The sequence below is a fragment of the Sander lucioperca genome, chromosome 15 (assembly GCF_008315115.2).
Source record: "Sander lucioperca isolate FBNREF2018 chromosome 15, SLUC_FBN_1.2, whole genome shotgun sequence".
Lineage (NCBI taxonomy): Eukaryota > Metazoa > Chordata > Actinopteri > Perciformes > Percidae > Sander > Sander lucioperca.
The window spans coordinates 10995579-11018443 of record NC_050187.1 but is presented as its reverse complement, the minus strand read 5'-3'; the positions used below and the strand labels follow the sequence as shown (position 1 = coordinate 11018443).

General features: G+C 41.8%; 1 protein-coding gene across 2 annotated transcripts; it reads right to left on the bottom strand.

The window, feature by feature from the left end:
* Nucleotides 1-5222: 5222 nt before the first annotated feature.
* LOC116039331 (rho-related GTP-binding protein RhoQ) lies at nt 5223-22481 on the bottom strand. Of its 2 annotated transcripts, XM_031284067.2 has the most exons (6): nt 22149-22481; nt 21895-22093; nt 21485-21543; nt 12134-12298; nt 9946-10041; nt 5223-6930 (listed from the first exon to the last, which is right to left on the bottom strand). In XM_031284067.2, the coding sequence occupies exons 2-6, from the start codon at nt 22034-22036 to the stop codon at nt 6769-6771; spliced, it is 624 nt and encodes a 207-aa protein (XP_031139927.1). In that variant the 5' UTR covers nt 22037-22093; nt 22149-22481; the 3' UTR covers nt 5223-6768. The 2 variants fall into 2 exon arrangements, with proteins under 2 accessions (XP_031139927.1, XP_031139926.1); XM_031284066.2 differs by having other exon boundaries at nt 21895-22481.
* Nucleotides 22482-22865: the final 384 nt, after the last annotated feature.

The following is a 22865-nucleotide window of genomic DNA, read 5'->3' as shown; positions in this document are numbered from 1 at the left end:
CAACTACTATTTCTAGTCATTGTTCCATTATCTTTATTGTGACTATTATTGCCACTGTTCATCACACCCCCAACCGGCACCGTCAGACACCGCCTACCGAGAGCCTGGGTCTGTCCGAGGTTTCTTCCTAAAAGGGAGTTTTTCCTCACCACTATCGCGTTAGCCACTACTAAATGCTTGCTCTTGGGGGAATTACTGGAATTGTTGGGTCTTAGCAAATTATAGCGTGTGGACTAGACCTACTCTATCTGTAAAGTGTCTTGAGATAACTCTTATGATTTGATACTTTAAATAAAATTTAATTGAATTTAATTGATAGCCACAATGTTGTATGTTAAAGAGCCACCTTACATACATGCATTCTGTGAATGTCATTTCAAAACCTTACCTATATTTACTGAAGACTTTTCCAGTGGCCCATTTAAAATAGTTTCCTTTTAAAAATAGACATTTTGTACTTTCTCAAAAGTCATAGTCACATTTTTAACGGACACATTGGTGGTCAACAGCTTGCAATTGTTGGTCTGAGCATTGATCTCAGCGAAACTTCCCCGGATAAGATTAAAAACAATCCTGCATAGTTTAGTAAAGTCAACTTTAAAGATTGAATTTAATGTCATCTATAAAGCCTGGTCACTATTATCTCTTAAATTATGGTTTTGTGTATGTTAAAACTGCACCATTTATATTGTATATTACATGGATATGAGTGATTTACAATTTGTTCAGGGCAGTGTCACATTTACTGCCAGAGCCAAGTGGTGTCTCTGTGTGTTTTATGTCTGCCAGAGACATTTATAACAAATGATAGAGGACCATGTATCTTAACAAATAGCTATAGGCTTTAGGGCTGTGTATTGGCAAGAATCTGGCATTACGATACGTATCACGATACATGGGTCACGATTCAATATATTGCAATATATTTCGATACTGTGCGTAAGGCGATATATTGGGAGTATAATTATAAAGTATATTATATAAGTATAATTTTAGAAAAACTAATATTTAAAAAAAGACATGATGTTCATAAAAGTCAAAGAAGTTTACTTTAGGTAAACAATTCAGTACACAGAAAATCAAACTGACAGTTTGGGATTGTGGTTCACAGGTTCTTAGTGAGCTAATTCTTATATGCTAAAGTAGGCCAAAGTTCAGCCATAGCTACATTGTTAGCTTCTATAAGCTAGGCACTGTTAGGCAGGGACACTAGTGGTGCGTCTCAGCATAGCCATCTAGCGGTAGGGGGTTTAAACACAATATAAACGTGAACCACTGTCTTATATGAATATTTTTGAACGTAAATAAAAAAAAAAAATCGATATTGCCCTTTTGAAAATCGATACAGTAATGCAAAATAAAATATTGCGATACTCAAGTGTATTGATTTTTTTTTCGTTCGGTGGTACTGAAAATGCATTAAGAAGTAGCCTAATGTAGCCTATGATTCATTGACCTTATGAATTCTGACATGTAACTTTTCCATACACAATTGTACATTAAAAAGTAAAATAAAAAGTAAAAACAAATAAAAGTATTGGTATGGGTAACTCTGGTCTGGGTATTACTTGGTATCGAATCAAACCAAATTTTATAGTATTTCCCATCCTTAATGCAAATTAGATGATTGAATATTATGCTGTAAATTGTGTTATTCTTGAACTTTTTTTGGTATGGATTCATAACTCAAATGACAAAATGTATGATTCAGAGTAGTTCCAAACCCAGAAATGGTCCTAAATATGCATTTTTAAAGAATTGTTTTTTGTGGGGCATTTTGGCCTTTTAATGGATAGGACAGTTGCAGACAGGAAAGTGGGGAGAAAGAGGGGGAAGACATGTAACAAAGGGCCACAGGTCGGATTCGAACCCTGGGCCACTGCGGTAAGGACTGAGCCTTGGTACATGGGGCGCACGCTCTACCAGATGAGTTACCAGGGCGCCCCCTAAATATGCATTTTTGAGATGCTTATTTAAACTGTGAAACAAAGGCAGCTGACTCAACCCCCAATAGCAACAGTGTGTCCAATGGTTGAAGTACCTCTTAGATGGGAAACTCTAAACATGTGAAGCAGAGTAAAAGAAAAGGCGTGCACGTTAAAGTGCCCTCTAATATCCGAGTAAAAAGCAAAAATGTGAGGGACATTCTATATATAAGTAGCCAGCAAGTGGCGCTCATGCTCCAAAGATCAACACAACTCATCCATGTACACACTGAGCAGTGGCATAAAAAGTACATTGATGAAATGCCACCAACGTTAAAAGCTTGACAGGAAAAATGAACAGAGCAGATCAAAGCATACATAGATGAACATAAAGGATGTGTGTATTCATTCAAACACGCCTCAGAGTTTAATTCTGTTGACCTGCTTATCAAGTCAACCCAGTGATGTCTGACCTGTAATGAACACGAATGCCCGTTTCCAGGAATAAACACTGCAAAAGTTAATTTCACAAATGCGTTCTAAAGCACATCTGACGCTGTCCCAAGTTAAACCCTCCAAGCCGGCTTATTAACACAGTAAACACATTTATTGAGAAGAGAGAGGAGCGTCAACGGGAGAATGCATTGGTGGCTGTGGCACTTAGGTCCTGGATCCTGAGGGTGGACCTTCACACAACGTAAGCAAGCAAAACTGTCCAAGTGAGAAGGTTGATCACCCCGCAATCCACTCTGCTGCTCAAAAAGACAGTTATACACCGCAGGCTGGGACAGAGAGGAGGAGCACCATTTACATTAAAGCTTTAATCAATCAGCATATCGGACTTTCAACACAAAATGAATACAAGTCATTTAGTAAGAGTTGGCACCTTTGATTAATATCTTAAAAAAAAAAAAAAAAAAAAAAAGTTAGAAAAAGCCAATAACTAATGCATAAAAATTAGAAGAGCTGATATTTACTATGTTTGGCTTGCAAGAAAAAGTTCAGTCACGACCTCCACAAGTTATATAGACATATAGGCTTGAAACCTTTGTTGCATACAATTATTTTGGGAGCTCATAGATGTTTAAACTATTCTTTAAATCCTGGTAAACTTCACATATCTCAATATTTTGTTTGAAATGTTGTGGAAAGTTAGCCTGGTTGACACCAGACCCTTCTCATTTGTAACTGAGAGTGGGTCTGGGCAAGGTTCATTCACAGCCCACTTCCAAAGGGGCGTCACCAACGGACGCCGCTCAAATGCCTCTGGGCGCAATTGGATAGTCCTTCAACCAATCAGACCAACGATCCGTGTGACGTAGCAGCGACACCGGCATCAACGGGTTGCTTCGCTTCGGTGGCTGTCATGTAAAAAGCTGCTTGCCGTCACTGCGCTATCGTCATCGTGTAAAGCCCGCCTCAACGGATGTGATTGGTGCCTCGATTTGGAAAAATTGGAAATGGGCTTGAATGGGCTCTTGGCCAGACTGACTTGCAGAGCAAATCTCAAATTTGCCGGAAGTTTGTCAGGGTTTTCCCAGGCTAGTAGAATGTGACTTTATTACACGGATCAATGAATTCTTACGGGATAACCTGTTAACAGTGTTGCTAAAAAGTGGTCAGATGAATGTCTCCGTAGATAAAACCTTTCACAGCTGTCATGCAATGAATTTGATAATTATTTTAAGTCAAACTCTATTGAAAGATTGCATTCTACAAACGGGGTTGCAAGTTTATGGGTTAAGTCCTTTCAGAGTTCTTTGTGACTACAAGCTTGTTTCAAGTTAGTAATTTACATCGGGTTGCACCATTGAAACTAAGAAATATCTTAGATAGATAGATAGATAGATAGATCTGATATGTCAGCTCAGATGTATCGACCATGTTCCAATATTACAGTTTTTACTTTTTGAAACGAGTCTACAAGCTAACGTTGTCAGTTTATTCTAACTGGCTAACGCTATATAACAGCTATGTTATACACTTGGTGTAAAATATTTAGTAACAACTAATCTCAAAGTAAGAACTAGTTTCTGTGGCGCAACCCATTTTACAGCACATTTAAGCTTTAGTGCGTAACTTTTTGATATTAGTGAATGTCCGTCACATTCAAGCCATTGCCAAATGAGTTGCTACAATGCTAATCAAGACTATCAGCTCCACACAACTCTCTCTGTATTTCTCAGTATGGCTATGTTCAGAAGATTGTGTTGTCCGGTGACTCACGTGCAGAACCTTGAGTGAAGGTAACTACCTCTCCTGAAGAGTCCATCATGTTTTTTTAATCCTCCGTGTCCTCCTTGGCTACTGCGTGGAGGAGGGGTGGGGCTGATGCACGATCACGTAAGGCTTGTATCATGTGGACGCGCCAACAGTTTTGTTGTCATTACTTAGAATTCCTCGTGGGGGCGACAGAAACTACGCACTATAGCTTTAAGTGATGTGTAAATCTCCACTTTGTAAACACTTTTGTTAAAATAGGCCAGGTTTAAACTTATGAACAGCTGCTGCATCATTTTCGAGTCAATGTCTTTCAGATATTTCCTGAAAAGCGGATATCTGCAAGCATTTTAGAGACTTGACGGACTATCATTGTGCATGGTAAGGCTATGTTCGCAATGGCATACTAATGTACTGCATACTACATACTCAATCGCATACTACATACTCAATCAGTATGTACTGCATACTAGGGCTGTTGGAACAAATTTTGGGAAGGTGAATAGAATTTGAATAGTAAAAAAATCTATACTAATCCAACAGTCTCACGGCAGTTCGTGAAATGGTCACGTAAGCTTTTACCTATTGATTCGTGTACACGGACACGTTTATCAAATTTTTTTTTTCGTGATGGTCAGCACGTTTTTTAAACTAATGTATTTCAATGGGAAGCATCTTTCGTGATCACAGCACGATTCCGGGTTGGGTTTAGGAAAACAATAACGGGACGGGGAACAACAATGGGACGGTTGGGTTTAGGAAAGGAAGAACGGGGAAAGGAAATGTGACACGCGGGACACGATCCCCGGTCTCCTGGGTGAAAGTCCTGTGTTGTTTGACCCATCCACCACCCCGACCAACCTCCCTCCGCGGATTTTCGGCCTTTCATACTACTTGCTACCGTAGTCGCTCCTAATACATTAGTTTAAAAAATCGTGCTGACCATCACGAAAAAAACGAGATAAACGTGTCCGTGTACACGAATCAATAGATTAAATTACGTGACCATTTCACTAACTGCCGTGAGACTGGGTTGTCTAATCGAATGCTGAAATTACTAATCAAATTTGTTTTTTAATTAATTATTCATTATTTTGTCAAATGGTTAATTATTTAAATCGTTTGCCTTGCAGTCAGCCATTGGACAGTCTGAAGAGATGCGATGCATTTTTCGGGCGGTTGAGTATGTCCAGTAAATTCATGTCTCAGAGATTCTCGCCAGTATACATCCAGGCCCTTATCACGTACACATAATCCACACACTATATACTATATTAACATGCTACATACTCAATTTTAAGTCATACTTAGTATGAATAGTAGGTTAGTATGTGATTTCGAACACAGCCATAGTGTGCTATGCTCATACTTGTGCCTGATGGAAAAGTGTGCCTCTTCTGTGCTTCAATCAGCCATTTCTGGGAGACGAGTGTTCAAAAGCAGAGGAATGTGCTTTGTTGTGCCAGGAAATGAAGTGGCACTGACTGTGCTTCATGTTGTGCTTAAGAAATACAGTATTGGGTCACCTTAGCCACCTGATCTTGATGAAAGTGTGCATTTGATTCTTTGGACGTTGGATATGAATCAGAGTTTCATTTCTAAAATGAGATTGCTCTTCTCTCTTCTAAATCGTAAAGGTGATAAAAGGAGAACACATTATTGCAGGATAGCAAAAATTAAAACAAAAAATGTAAGCCATCAGCTGACAAAATAATATTTGCAGACTAGGTCATCTCTATTTTAGAGATGTAGAATCATTAACTCTGGATAATACATATTTAGAAAATGGATAATAGACCTCTCCAGTTCCTGGTGAAGACCTCGGCCCCCAACCTACAGTATGTTTTGGCATGCCACACCATAAAATAATGGGGTTTTCATAAGGCAAAAACAAAACTCTAAAACGTTAGAATAATACAGTTCTAGGTCCAAAATGTGTTTTCTGAAAAGCATTACACACATTATTGATTTGTGTTACCCCCCATGCAATGTTCATTTGCAGGCCCTCAATTGGCAAATAATTGGAAACAGACTACTTTGTGGGCCAACAGAGTCTTTGTGGCACAAGTTTTCAATCGAAAATAAACCTGGGCCCTTATGTCCAGAAATGTATCCTGGCCAGCGTCACAGTGTCCCTGAAGTCACAGCCTCTCATTATTTATCAACTGCAGGGTTTCTCTGATCTGCTCTTCTATAGAGAAATGCACAAATCAATAAGCTAGCTTTCAAAACCATTGAATATGAACTGCTTAAAATGTAGCATTTCTCTTAAAACTGAAATGTAATTTTGTGTGTTTCTGCATGACACCTTACAACAATGTTGTACAGGATAAATGATTAAAAATGGTTATAAAAGAAAGTACTTTGGAGGCAAAATGTCTTAGAAGAAGAGACTGACTTGAGTTTTGTGCTCCTTTGGTAGTAAACTGCATCCTCAACCTGTGTTGGACAGCAGGAGAGAGTTATGGCCTTTCAAGAGCCCTGCAGCTTAAAAGTAGCTCTTGTTTTGTCCTTTTTTAGTCCTCTCTTTTGTCTCGCTCTGCTGTCTGTGCAGTTTCTTCTTCTCTTCTCCAGTCCAGGTTTGGTTAATGGTTGGTTGCTGAATGATCTTTGGGTTTATGTATCACGTAATCAGACAGCAGTTGATGCAGCGGGGTCCCAGTCTTCTCTTCAGAGCTCCCTTCTTTTTCTTGGGAGTCAGGATTGCGATGATGGCCTCGTCGAACACCGTCTTCAGGCCCTTCTGGGTCAAAGCTGAACATTCCACATAGCAACATGCACCAATCTGATGAGACGAAAAGAAAGGACGGACCATCAGTCAAAAAACAGTACAATACGGCAGTCAACTAGCAGTTATTATACTGTATATATAGTTAAAGGAATATATTGTCTTTCTTGCCCAGAGTTCTATGAGAAGATCGGTACCACTCTCATCTTTGTAGGGTAAATATGAGGCTACCGCTAGCAGCTGGTTCGCTTAGCTTAGCATAAAGATTGGGAATAGGGTAAGGTGACCAGATTTCTGAGACAAAATCCGGGGACATTTTCAGCTCAGAAGCGTAAATACCTCGTACCTTTGTAAAACTTAAAACGGGGACACTGGCCCTCACTAGACCTATAGCTGCACTGGGGCACAAGCCTCCCTAGGGGGGTCCATGGGCATGCTCCCCTGTAAGAAAATGTTGTCTATTTTAACGTTTAAATGCATCAATCTGGTGCACTTTGAAAATAAATTCAGAGGTTAGACTTGATTATTCTTATCTTTGAATGGAAATATTTGTGTTGTAGCCGGAGCTATTTTGCACTTCAGAATTTTAACCATGCACACAAAGGTCATGTCTTGTTTGTTTAATCCATGAAAGAACTGAAGTGTAAAAAGTCTACTTGCTGTTTTACGGGGGATTATACTGTATGTGGCGGCCTATTTCTTGTCCGGGAGCAGTTATCAGGCAAACAGAAGTTCCAGAAAGTTACTGGACCCTGCCAAGAAATAGTCTGGTACATAACCCACTGTCAGTGGCGCTGGCAGCCGTAATCCTGTACACACTGTGCGTAAAAAAAAATAATTCTGTGAGAAATGCAACGCATCTAATGAACAATGCGTAAATACGCACAGGAGCAACAGCTGACAGCAGCTCTGTTCTGCTCTGTTCACAGTAATAATTTTCTCATTAATTATACGTTATTTCACCAACAACCCATCCACTATTAATCAGAATGTTCATTTTTATGGCTCGATCCGTAGATAAACTGGTTGCTGGACGCTGAGTATCGCCCAACCCACAGACGGAGCTATAGCATGTTGTTTGAATCATCTGTGTTAACATGGACATGAATATTGCGGTTATGAGGCTTATCCGTTTTTTGATCATATTCGGGATATGATGTTTATATGGCACACAGAGAAATCATGTTATTCATATCTCCGTACAGGCTTGCCGACAGTTGTCTGCTCTGAGCGCCTCCTCCCTCTCTCCCTCTCTCTCTCTCTCTCTCTCTCTCTCTCTCACAAAACGTGTCAGTAAATATTGTCATGATCTGGTCATAATGATATGATAAAAGTAGGTGTTAGGAGCTAGGAGCACACTCTCATACACATTGAATATTATAAGAGCAGCTGATTTCTGGTGCAGTAAACTGCTTCAGCGTTTTTTTGTGTGTACTATGAAATAGAATCCTTTTTACACTTTTAAATTATTTTAATATATATATATATATATATATATATATATATATATATATATATATATATATATATATAATCCAAATAAAATATAATGTATTAAATTAGTGAGCTTTAGAGGTGCTGGTAGGCAATTTTGTTATCTTTGGACAGAGCCAGGTCAGCTGTGTGGCTCAAGCAACATATTTGGCGTACAGATATGAGCGGTATCAATTGTTTCATCTAACTCTCAGCAAGAAAGTGAACAAGCATATTTCAATAAATGTCTAGCTATTCCTTTAAAAAGGTTTTCACATGCAGCACATGTATTTTTTTATCCATATTGATGGAGCTGTGTTTGAAGGTTCTGCAATTACGGTCAGAACAGCGGAACAGTAAGTGTTCAAAGATTCACAAAAGCAGATGCTTAGCTCTGTGACTCCAATATAATGGTAAAACACAAGAGGCTAAACTGTGAGGATGGTCATACTATGAAAAAAAAACCCTGTTCCATCCAATTTGGCAGTTTTTCTTAAAGGATTTCTAATTTTGACATAGACTTATATGGAACACAGGTCATTTAGAGTGACAACAGAGAGTTGTAGGTAATAATGTCCAGGGTAGAGTACTGCTCACATTGCAGGAAATAGCTCTAATGTGGGTGATTTTGAAATAACTTGAAATTATCTCACACAGACACTTGTGGTCTCAGAAAACGTTGTGGCTCCCACAAGCCATGAATCCCACCTAAATCCTATCTAACGTTGCCAAATTTGCATGGATATCAACTTCAAAATGAGTCTAGATTATAATATTTCAACGTTTGACTTTTATTCTCGGTTTCTGGCTGACGGTAGCGATTAATCACAAACCACAACTGGAATCTTCGTCCTACAGCCTAGAACTCGTCTGGACATCCATGTTGACCCAGAATGTATTCCTGGATTCATTTCCAGCCAAAGAAAGTACAGAAGTCTTATTCCAGGCATTTCACTGAGGGAATGACATTTCTACAGAGACAGTCATGGGTCTAATCAACACACAGGACTCATTACTCTGGATTAAGGAAAGTACATTTCGAGAATATGTCAGGTTTTGTCCCTCACCTTTCGCTCTCTGTGTGTTGCCGTCTCAAAATCCCTTCGCTATGGGAAAAAACAACAAACTTGGGAGCTGAGGAGAAATTGGAGGGTTGGGGTGTGGCCTTAACCAACTGCCACTTTGCTTGTTTGCAAGCCATGATGTCTCTCTCTCTCTCTCATGGGTGGGCCAAATTCTCTGGGCGGGCAAAGCAGAGAAAGGGGAGGTAACCTTCCTCCTTATGACCTCATAAGGAGGAAGATTCCAGATCGGCCCATCTGAGCTTTCATTTTCTCAAAGGCAGAGCAGGATACCCAGGGATTGGTTTACATCTATCGCCATTTCTAGCCACTGGGAGACCATAGGAAGGCTGGGGGAACTCATATTAATGTTAAGTGAAATGTTCATGCCATGGGACCTTTAAAAAAATTGCAAACAACCTAACCCAGAATGTATGTGTGGTGTAGCTAGACCTTACACCACAGCGCTGTGGAGATAGGCCTGGCAATGGGAGACTACTTATTACTTCTCTTCTTCAGTAGGAACAAACATACAAACCTCCTTGGCTAGTTTTTGTCCCTGCTCAGTGGGTATGGGCTTCTCCTTCATGTCATTCAGTTTGGCAATGGTCTTAGGGTCATCACGAAGATCAATCTGAAACAGATAAGGGACACTTCCTCTGAGATAAGTCACCACTGTAATTTCTTATTGACTTGCATCACATTACAACACTTTTCTCTGCACTTCTAAACACAGCCAGGAGAACTAAACTGTATAACTGACAATGTGTTTTTCATTCTTTTTTTCCAACATGTTGGCCCACACTTCCTACTCTTGTGCAAAGATATTTCGCAGCCAACCACAAGGTTCCTCACTCTATAGTTGATTCATTGCAATGCTCAGCACACACACAACTCACCCCCATCATAGTAATAATAACCAGTTATGATAAATGCATCCACCTGCACAATCGTACTGGGAACAACCTTTATTAACCCTTTACTTAATTGGGGTGATTTGTGTCTGTGTGGCTCACTGTTAGGAAGCTCATGCGTAAATATCAGCATCCGGCCGAAGAGCAGCGAGTGAGTTAAGACGGGAACTGATAAAAGGGCAATAAACATCAGCTGACAGGAGATAAATCAGACACCCACTCCATCCTCTTCATCACTGTTGTGCCTTGGCTGCACCGGCATTTGGTTGCCAGGGAACACAGACCAAAAATCACCCACAAGTCAGCGCTCATTTTTGGACATAAGGTATTGGCAGTGGGTTTTAATGCTTAAGAAATAAGCTAATACTTAGGATTAGTGTCATCTCTAAACATCTTCATGAGTTAAGTGATGCTTCTATTGAAGATCACAAGACATAAGTCCAGCATTAGCATCTTTGAATAAGTAAATTGCTGGTATAGACATTTACCTTCAAGGCAGTGAGGACTCTTGTACCACATGACATTTTAAACCCATAAGAGAATCAGGTTCAGGGCTTCCAGGCTGCAATAAGAGGTGGCTAAATCATATTAATCTTTTTCTGTGTGTGTGTGTGTGTGTGTGTGTGTGTGTGTGTGTGTGTGTGTGTGTGTGTGTGTGTATATATAAACACAGCCTTATGAAAGTAACACCAGCGATTGTGCGACCTACGACAATTTGGGCAAGAGACAAGAGCATACCAACCAACCAATCCACCCACTGACTAGTAGGTGTCAGCCCAAAAAAAGGACGGAAATTATTAAAAGGTCTGGCTCTGTCAAACAATGTTCTGACAACTAACAGGCTAAAGGGCCTACACTAAAATACTGCTCCCAAAATCTTCTTTTGTGAGGTTTTGTGATACACCATTTCTTCTGAGCATTATGCAAACCTCCTTCAGGGTTTGAAAACATGGCAACACAACCAAGGTGGATTAAATGCATTTGTCTCTGAATTTAAAGTGCTCATATTATGCTCATTTTCAGGTTCATGATCGTATTTAGAGGTTATATCAGTTTATGTTGTTTAGTTTTCAGAAAACACCATATTTTTGTTGTACTACACATCGCTGCAGCTCCTCTTTTCACCCTGTGTGTTGAGCTCTCTGTTTTAGCTACAGAGTGAGGCATCTCACTTCTGTTCCATCTTTGTTGGGAGTCACACATGCACAGTAGCTAGGTAAAGACTACTAGCCAGTCAGAAGCAGAGTATGAGGGTGTGCCACGCTAGCAGCTAGGCGAGCATTATAACGTGTGTTACAAAGTGACGCACGTTCGTCACAGAAGTAAAGGCTGGACTACAATAGAGCTGTTTGGAGCAGTTTGTGAACAGGGTTTTCTGTTGGAGATGGTAGTCCCTTTGGGCTGGACTTTTTTTTTTTTCACTTTGTAAACCTATAACGTGCACAAAAAGATATATAGTAACACAATAAAGGAAAGGGGAATGAGCACTTTAACAAATTGCTCTGTTGGCCTCGGTGGCCTCTTGAGGTTAAATTCACATTGTAACTGAAAATATGTTTGTGTCCCGATGGCAAACAGCCAACAGAGTCTATTGTTTTTTTCTTCTACAATCTGGATGTAAAACTTTGCCTAAAACATGACAGTTTATCAGTTTACAGTGTATTTACAGTGTAGGCACATATGTGACAGATATTGTTAATGTATCCTTGAGTATCCTGGCATATACATGTATATGAATAAAAATCACTTATAAGCATTCATTTGAAGCTGAGCGTGAGGGCCTCTGGCAGGAATGGTTAATTATGGACTTACCTGGGTGCCAATGAGCAGGTAAGGAACACTGGGTGCATACTCCTGCAACTCAGGCACCCATTCCTCACGCACATTCTGGAAACTGGCAGAGTTTACCACCGAGAAGCAGATGAGGAAGACATCGGTCATTGGGTAGGACAGCGGCCTCAGGCGGTCGTAGTCCTCCTGGAAGGAGACGGCACAGGAATAGTTAACGTATGTGGGGTCATGGGAGGATGAGAGGTTACATCTGAGAAATTGTTATTCATGAATTATTAAAGCGTGTGAAAAATGAGCTCCGAACACAGACAGACTTTTACTCCTCACTGGAGCCAGGAGAGCTTACTAACCGTGGCTGTTTTAAAAGAGTGGTGTGGAATAATATGACAGGAATGATGCGCATAAAGAACCACACTCGGAATTGAGTTATGATGAGAAAAGCATGTGAAGAGGATGAGCTTCACATGAGAGTTGACAGAGACATTAAGGGATTATTTAACAGTCGTAGTCCTTAAATGCGAGCTGAGCACAACGCGTCACCACAAGACACTGATAACCGGACACAATGCCATCTCCGGGGGTTAAAGTGGGCCAGAACCCTTCGATTAACAAGTAAATTAATCTAATTGGCAGTTTCAGACATCAGTTTTTTCCATTCTTTTAATATAACGCCAAATATCCATTCCAGTGTTTCCCCTATTCACTCTTAGCAGCGCGTACCCTGGGTCAGTGGGTGATGGTTGTGGTGGTGAGTTCACACGTCTGTAAAAATACAGGACAGTCGCGTACTATCTGTCAAAGTCAGTTGAACACGTGAAGATCCCATTGCCGTCTACCGGTTACAAACAGGCACTGTAGTGAGTGTAAAATAAAACGGTAGCGACTAAGGCTGGATATCGAATTCAATACTTTTTAGGCACCGACCATTTGCCTCTATAGTATTAAGTATTGAAAAATGCCTCGTCATTCAATACCCAATTTTAATACCTAATGAGTAAATTTCATCAGCGTCAGTGAGCCAATAAGCATGCAGCATGCTTCTACCTAGATCTGATAATGTTTGTGATTGGCTGTCTAACGTTACACGTTGTAGAGAAACTCTACGTTACGCACAGAGACGGGGCTCGCGTAGTAGGAGCTAAAAAATAAATGAAAAGATTTGTGCCGTAATGTTGTAATTCCTTTTGTTTTGTAAAATTGGTAATGAAAAAAAGTATTGTATAGGAACCGGTATTGAAGTCCCGGTATTGGTATTGGTATCGGTACTGCTACAGCAGATCCAGTGTTTTTAGCTGACCTGGACCAGAGAATATTCAGTTAAAACAGATAGGTGATGCTGTTCCTCCCTCATTGTTTTCCGTGAAGTTAGATGAAAGTGAATGTAGCCCCGGTGTATATTTATGTGGACTAACTGCGTCGGGCTCCGTTTAAAAATAGCCTTTGCAATGTGGTAACAGGTAGGCAATATGGGCTTGTGTGCTGTGATTATTTTGTCATGGAGTATTCACACCAGTCATAATTTTTGTTTTAATGAACGCTAAACTCCTGGGCGCCTGGGTAGCTCACCTGGTAGACCCATATACAGAGGCTTAGTCCTCGATGCAGCGGTCGCGGGTTCAATTCCGACCTGCGGCCCTTTGCTGCATGTCGTTCCCCCTCTGTCTCCCCTTTCATGTCTAAAGCTGTCCTATCTAATAAAGGCCTAAAATGCCCCACAAAAAAAACTAAACTGCTGAGTCCTGGGTGTTTTGGAAAAATAAAATAACGAGAGTTATGTGATCTTATGGTTCCCCCACCTGCCAAATCCCACTTTAATCCCTGGCCGTCTCCCATATTTGTTTACACATATGGTGTAAATAGATAAATGGCCAATTCACAGACGCAAGACTGTCCTTTGTGCATTGGATCAAGCATCCGCTTGTCCTCACTGAAGATAAACCCTTTTGACAGAGTGTCTTGACTCGCACACATATGAATATTCATGGCCCATCTCACTTCTTCCGATGGCACTCATTGGGATGGTTTTCTGCTGCTAGCTTGAAGACAGGGGCGATCAATGGATCTCTAGTAATTAGGTATGACTCAACCAGACTTACTCGGTCAAAGTGAATCAATCTCACTCTCTTGTCTGGGAAATATATTGTCCACATCCCTGAAATCAAAGCAAATTGGATAGTTGCAATGGGACAACGGAGCGCTGGCATGACAGTCTTTCATTTTGATGCCTTAAGCGAGTCGCATTCTCTGCCAAACACACACAGCACAGTCCAATACGATCACACTGCTATACCACCAAAGACAAGTCCTTCTCACGCAAATGCATTAAGGGAGATGGTTATGCAAATGTCAGAAGATTCTCCAAACAGCAGTAAATCAGCCAGGAGAGTATGTCATCTTTTGTTACCCGTGTAATGAATTTCAGATATACCGACTTTATATTGGTTTGGAGTAGATGATGAAAACAGCGTACAAATCTTCAAGCCTGTAATCTAGATGACTCAACTATGATCCACTGGAGTGGGTCAAGTGAATATGATTAAAAAATGTATGATTTGTTCATCCTCTTCCAAATGAGTACAGTATTTCACAGGTTTTCACAGAATTTTAAATAATTCTTTGTGGCTGTTTTGCACTTCTTTGAGTGCAGCAGGTTGGGGATCCTCACATCTCATGAGATGACTGAGTGTTTTGACAATCACAATCATTCAAGCAACATAACTGTGACCGGCAGCTTACCTGACACTTTCTGAATTTCCTTATGTGACAAATCAGTTACGAAGGCAAACCATCTGGTGCTCCATGCAGGCTGAGACTAATGATAAGGCTGACCGCAAACCCTATGAGACAAGTCTGATTTTCTGTTGTATAGTTTGAAATATGGTGAGAGACCAACGTAAAGACCTCAAATTGTATAATAACTAATGATTGGTGATGTCTTCACTTCCTTCCATTTTTCGTCTTTAGTGAAATTTCTCGACAACTATTGGATGGATTGCCATGACATTTGGCACAGACATTCTTGTTCCCCTTTAGAATGGATTGTTTTAACTCTGGTTATCCTGTCATTTTTCTTTTAGCGCCAACCAGGGCATCATTTTTATTTGTCCAATACTTTGGTAAATGATCAAATACCTGCAAAGCTAAGGACTTTCCCAACAGCTGTACTCTGTGTTAATTAGCATGTGTTGTGTGTATGTGTGCATGCTACACAGTACACTAAGAAGGGTAAACATACTTGTTAAACATCTACATGTTAGCATTGATGCAACTATTATGTTAATCCAAAATTGCCATAAAGTAGTCCTGCTCATTGATTTGCAATAATTCCCATAATGGTCTAAAACACAACAAGAAATATTGGAGGGATATCTACATTGCTAAAAAAAAAAAACAGTTTAGCAAAATCTGTAACAGTCAACACATTTATACAATTACATTGTGCCCAATCCTATCCGATAATAATGTTATCGCTCTTTGGGAGAACATGTAACAACACAACGGTTTGCATTTCATTCATTATGTGCTTTCCTCTTCCCCCAAAGATTGTGTGTGTGTGTGTGTGTGTGTGTGTGTGTGTGTGTGTGTGTTCTTGTTTAACTATATTCGTGGGGTCCAAAAACCGGAAGTCCAGTATACTGTACTTGTGGGGTCCCGACAGCTTTGTAGGGCCAAAATGCTGGACCCCACAACTTTAAAGGGCTGTTTGAGGGTTAAGACTTGGTTTTAGGATTAGGGTTAGAATTAGGTTATGGTTAGGGTGAGGGTAAGGGTTAAGGTTAGGCATTTAGTTGTGATTGTTAAGGTTAGGGTAAGGGGCTAGGGAATGCATGTCAATGACGGGTCCCCCACAAAGACAGTGCCACAAACCTGTGTGTGTTTGTGTGTGTGTGTGTGTGTGTGTGTGTGTGTGTGTGTGTGTGTGTGTGTGTGTGTGTGTGTGTGTGTGTGTGTGTGACCTTTGCTTGCCCAAGTGAACCCTCGATCCCCGGGTGAGCCACAGACATAAAGGCACACAGTGTAAGCCACTCAGCAGTTTACTGTAAACAGGCCCGGCGGCGAGGCTGCTCTGAGACCTATCTCTGCCTCTCACACTGTTTTCTCAGTACACCCCTGACACTTTACCAAAGACATTATGCCCGCTAGCCACTCAAGAGTCAGTGTATACAGCAAGACACAGACCGAGTGTGTACTCCTACGTAGCTCCAACGCTCGATCTTATGTTTGATCAGACTGCTCGGTCCAGAAATGTTTACACTCATGCTGCTGTGAAAGTGCTTTGGATAAAAGTCGTACAGTTTTATTAATACAGTTCAACAGTTCATGGGTACATCACCGAGACATTGCATAACAGTCTTTCCAAAGTAGGGCAGTAAATATTATGGTCACTGGAAGGGGAAGAAAGGAAAGACAGAAAAGAAATGTGTATGATCTGTTAACACTAACTTCTGTCTATACATGTCTATACATTTCCATCAGGGCAAGGCTCTGCGTCTTCATTGGCCAGCGTGTGAGCTCCTCTGTGTGACTGTGCTCTGTTGACTCAGTGACATATGAGTGCAATGATATCACTGAGTCCTTCCCTCCTCCTACCACTCTCTCTCTCTTTTCTGTCCTCCTTTTCTGCTCCTATCGCCTCCTCGGGGCTCTATAAACTGGCAATGTCAACAGAGTCAGAGACGCCTGCTCTAACATGGCCGCCGGGTGGGAACACAAGCCCAGACACAAGACGCTTCTATTCACAAAGTTCTGTCTCTGATCTACAGATCTGCACATTTTGCAGATCTGGATTTAACCTCAGGAATTAAAAAAAGCTATTTATGCTCCTTTCTATTTTAACGACCCTTTAATGGTGATTAATTATCATTAATCACAACTCTCTCTATTCATGCCTATATGGTGAGAACATCCTGCCATACTCCATTCAAAAGATCTGATAGTTTAACGTTGCCTTTAATGGCAGTTAATGGACTCCCTACAGCAGAACAGCAAGTAATGGGGCTACTCTAAAGTGTAAAATCTCAAGTTGAAAGTGTGAGCTGAGGCATGTCTATAGTATTCCTGTTTCTCCGTGTCAAAGCAGCTGAGTGGTGACAGGCTCCCTGCTGGGTAAAACCTTGCCCCCCTTCCACCCCTCACGCCCATCACCAACTGCCGCCCTTCCACCCACACTACGACGTCTGCGGGTCACTGGGCTACTTTGACTCATCAGACTGTACCGAACCGTAAGCAGAGAAAGGGTAATGGGTGAAGTGAAGTGGTAAAAGTGATCATAGGATGTGCAGTTGAGTGTGAGAGTAGTTAAAGGGCTGAGCAAATGAGGAACAGTTCAACAACAAAGTGGAGGTTATTAGGGCAGCAGGGCACGGATCCTAGCAGGTCACAACTCTTGAGTTGCTACCCCAAAAGCATTTCCATGGGCAATATATCAATATTATATCGATATTGTGATATGAAACTAGATATCGTCTTAGATTTTGGATACTGTAAAATGACAAAAGTGTTGTCTTTTCGTGGTTTTAAAGGCTGCGTTACAGTGGAGTGATGTAATTTTCTGACCATTCCAGACTTACTATCTGTTTTATTATTTGCCAGTGGCCGCTTAGTCATTATATCCACATTATTGATGATTATTTATCTAAAATCTCATTGTGAAAATATTTTGTGAAAGCACCGATTGTCAATCCTACAATATCGTCGCAATATCGACATCGATGTAGTTGGTCAAGAGAGCCTGGCTCCGCCTTCCTACGTACTTCCGCTCAATTTTCATTTTCCTTCAGTACGTCGTCTGGGTTTGCTGTATATTCGCGGGTTTTCTCCGGCCAATCTTTACCTGTCCAATCAGCGAACAGAGGGAGTGGCTGAGAACGATGACGTTGAGGTCGTGTGCTAGTTTGAGTTGAGTTGTTGAGTTGGAGAAAGATGCGAGCGAAGCCATTCGGTCCGTTGTGGCAACACTGCCGAATATCCAGCCCGAGCAAGAACAATCTTTGCTAAGTTTTGTTGGTGGCCATGATGTTGTGGCCGTCCTCCCCACGGGGTTCGGGAAAAGTTAGATTTTCCAGCTTGCTCCGTTGGTGGTGAAGGAGTTGGCGTTAGCTAACGTTAGCGATTGGTTATGGCAGATCCAGAGTGGCTCTGGGCAGATCCAATAGTTTTAAACTTCAACAGAGTGCCCGCCTTCAAGGAAGTTAACACTTGTCAATGGAGAGTGGCCAGACTCTCTGTACAAATGAAATGTACGAGAGTCTGGTAGGACCAGGCTAAAGTACCACAGCACTTAGCATCCACTTCCTGTTTCCTCCTGTTTCCGCGATGCTAGATTTTCTTGAGTGCAACAGCAGCCGGAGAATGAATGAATAAGTAAAGGCTTCCCCTCTGTTCCCTCGTCACATTCAGCAAAACAGACTTCGCCGACCTTCCATATGGAATAATTCAATAGGCAGAGGCTGGGGGAGTGACGTGGCAGCGCACAGACAATAGCAGGCAGGGCACGGTGGCCCTCGGCTCAATGCCGAGCTGTGATTATGTGGCCCTGACATGTGACACCGACGAGACAGCATGGAATTACATCCGATGAGTGCACAGCAGGGGTAGGCGTGTACCTGTGCTGCCGATACCCCTCGTGGAACAGAAAAACATTGTGGAGTAAATATCCCAGGGAGCTTTAAGCCAATTGAACATGTGTAGCACAGGCCAGAGGTGGAGATGATGGAGTTTTAAATGAAAGAGTGATAGAGAGAACGGGAATGGAAAATGAAACTGAGAGGACTGAATTTATCCACTTTCTGAGCAATTCCACCCCCTCCTCAACCCCCCCATCTGTTTCTCTCTCTCTCTCTCTCTTCCTGTCTTCTTTTCCCCCTCTCTCCCTCTCTCTTTGGGGCGCCGGGTCTTTGATCAGATGCTGAAGCTATAAACATTACCAGCTGGCCTTGTGCTCCACATAAAGAGGTCAGCAGAGTCGGGGGCGGAGGGGGTTGCGTTTTCCAGAGCAGTAACTCTACTCTTGGTGGCCGGCAGAGAACTTCTCCATTTCAGAGACACTCTGAATCAGCTAAAAACAAGTTCTCCTCTGACACACACACACACACACACACACACACACCATATCAAACACGCCACGATAGACAATAAGGTTGTGTTCCTCTTTTTACAACTGAGTAGAAACAACTCTACCATCTGTTTTCTTGAGAACAGAAATATAACACAGCCACAGGTAGCTGTTTGGGTGGGAAGAAGGATGGAGGCTGGCTGTGATTTGCTATTAATGGACTTGTGCATTTAGCATTCATGAATGAACAGAACAGAGAAACGGCTGAATATTCTCCGGTTGACCTTTCTTTCAGCATAGTTTTTTGTCTTTCCGATGAACGGATCAGATTTCAGATTGTGACTCATTCAGACTTCACACGGTTAAATCCGGCCCTGAGGAAAGCGTTAACTATTCAACATTTGGCATGTGTACAGTTTTAGGTTGCTGGGAAGGACAGGAGGTTAAAGACCTTGGGGCAGCAAATGGGTGCACCACTGATGACAAGTCTGCCAGCGTAGCTGAAGGGAGTCCAAACTTAAAGTAGAGATGTGCAATAATTCCAATTTTAATCACGGTTACAATTTCAACTCGTAATGATCACAAAAAAATAATTATTTTGCCCATTAAATTTTGCAAGTAGACTCTTATTTTGTCTTGTGTTCTGAAGGGGAATTCAAGTATTCAGGGAAATTTCACAGTTCAAGGTGTTTTCACTGTTGATTTGTTTAACTGTTGTTTAACTGACCCTGGCTGCAAATTACATTTGCTGCCGCTAGGGTGCGTCGAGATTTCTAGGCTATGCCGAATGACTTATTTAAAGAAAATAACGAGCACATCTTTGGTAAACACAAGATTTAAAGTAGTGCTTTTGCATGATTCTTTGTGGAGAAACTCAGTTTTACAGATCTGTTGAATAAATCAACTAATCAATTAGTTGACAAAATCATAAGAATTTCTATAGTCGAGGACAGCCCTACTCCATGGAGCTTCTAGTGGTCAAAAACTATACAGTGTAGCTTTAATATTTTTCCCCTTAGCATTATTTACCAGGATTAATGTGCCCTCTAAAATGTGTGTAGTACACTTTTTTTAAAATGTCTTTTTTTTCAGATTTGCTGAAACTACAACTATATCCTGACAATACTACGAGACAGATAATTTGTGAAAAAAATCACATTCCTCTGTCTCCTCCTGGGGCTTCTAATAGCATAAGGAAATCGACCAATCATAGCCAAGCAGTCATTGACACAGTATCATCACTGCTTGTAAACTGCGGTCAAACTGTTAAACTAGGCAGCACTAATCAAATATGAATTATGTTACTGCATTGCCTATTTCTCGTCTCAAATGTTTTTTGTTTAGCTGTAAAATGAGAAAGTTTGAAAACAGTCGCGCCAAAACTAAGCACCGCCCCCGGCCGAGCAGCCTAGTAGCAAAGATGACAAAAAGTTAGTTTTTATAAAAGTTACCAACTGTAGCTTAAATAATCTACGGCTGCAACTAACAAATATTTTTTATTGTCAATTAATCTGCAACGTTTGTCAACAACAACTGATTATCCACATCTTTGCCGATTATTTGCTTCAATCGTCTAATTGATTACTTGACTAATCATTTCAGCTCCAGTCTAATCATCTAAATTATCACACAGACCAAACAATTAATACACTTGCCCTAAATCCTTTAGAAGTCTTTAGAAAGTTCTGGTGGCAAATGATGCACCATATCTTGTGCTGATGTCCTCAATGAGCCTGTGTCTGTCGTGTGTTAACATGGTTTCCTCTGTCTGTTTGAACACTGGCTCTTCTGCTGAGTGGAAACATTATTGTGTGTGTGTGTGTGTGTGTGTGTGTGTGTGTGTGTATGTGGCCATTGGATTTTCAGTACAGTTTTTAACTCTTGCCCGCTGAATGGCACATTGTAAAGAAAAAGCCCAGGCATTAGGCAGCTCCCTATTAACAAACCTGTGACATCACTACTGGACATAGGAGCCCTGTTCTCCACATAATAGAACTATTGAAACCCCTTCACTACCATCACTGTCCATGGCACACCAGACTGGCAGTAAACCCATGTGGGGAAAGCATCACCTGTTGCAGCTTAGTGTCTGGCCTGAATCTGAAGCCTGTGGGCGTGTTGGAGCCACTGTCGGCCAGTTATTGGTCCCAGGAGCACATGGGGAGACCGAGATAGAGATAGAGATAGAGTAAGAGACAGGCAGAGAGAGAGAGAGAGAGAGAGAGAGAGAGAGAGAGAGAGAGAGAGAGAGAGAGCGTATGTGTGTGTCCTTGGCATGCTTGGCACCTGGCCAGTGGGAAAAAAAAAATACACTGTACCTGACCAGCTGTGTCATACAGTCCAAGCAAGTACTGCTTTCCACCAACGTTGACACTCACTGCAAGGAAATGACAAAGAGCAGTTGAGAGGAAGAAGGAGAGAGGGTGAGGGTGTTGAGGGGGAGCAGGGAGGGATGGAGGGAGGGAGGTGCTCAGGGTCCCCAACCCCTCTCTGCTATGAAGAAGGCAAACAAGTGGTTTTGATTATAGCAACAGATGCAAGCCAATGCTGTTGGAGAAAGAGTGGCAGAGGAAACGGGGGAATTCACTCAGGCAACATTCTATTCACTCATATATTAGATATTCAGTCTGATAATTACAAAACACAGAGTAGCAGCAGTTCAACGTGTCAGGGTGTTGTTATTATTAAACGCCCATGATAGACAGATTCATAGAAATATGATTCCTACCTGCATAATGATCAAAGACTGTGGGTACATACTCCTCTGGAAAGGCGTCATTGGCATAGCTCATCAGAAGACACGTTTTTCCCACTGCACCGTCTCCGACCACGACGCATTTTAACATGATAGTACCGGTTCCGTTAGCCATGATCCCGACCTTACCACCATCATCATCGGCCCCCCGACGCACTGTTGTCGTGACCCCCTCCTCCTCCTCCTTATCCTGCTGCTGCTGCTGCTGCTGCTGGGCGGTGATCCCTGCACGGCGGGCATCACCACAGTCTGAGGCGGACTGCCTGGCGCACAGAGTCGGACTGGAACTGCATCTTTCTCCCCACGAAGGAGTTCTCTTTCCACGGCTGACAAAATGAACAAGACCCCTCAGTCCTAAAGAGGTCTTAATGCGGAGTTTCCCTAACCAAGAAAAGACCGTCTTTTCTCCGAAAAAGTACCGCGGCTGCCACTCCGTGCTGCTGCTGGTTCGTCGTGCCCGCTCCCCGGTGTGCCCCACGCCTGTGCTCTCGCTGCCTGGCGCACTGTGCTGCTGGTGGACAAGGTGGGTGCGCTTGCTGGAGAGGCGGAGCTTGGTTTTGAAACCAAGGGGCTCTGGATAAAGTACACTCCGCCTGGTGGGGATGTGTGGACCAAGGAGTGTAAGAAATTACATCATAAATATTAGGAAGACAAGCACACATTATTTTACACTATGTAAAGGGATAGGCCTAGAAGGGCAGTATGACCCCCCCCCCCCAAACACACACACACACACACACACACACACACACACTCACACTTATGCGGTAGTACACTAGGGCCTATGTCTATTTCGATATATTCATCTCCTCGACCACAAAGGCATGTGAGAAGCAGACAGACTTCCCTAAATGTAGAAATGTTTAAGAGTTAGAATTAAGTAACAACATTTCAGTATCTAAACAAACCAGTGGGGTATATTATTATTCTTACATGGTATACTG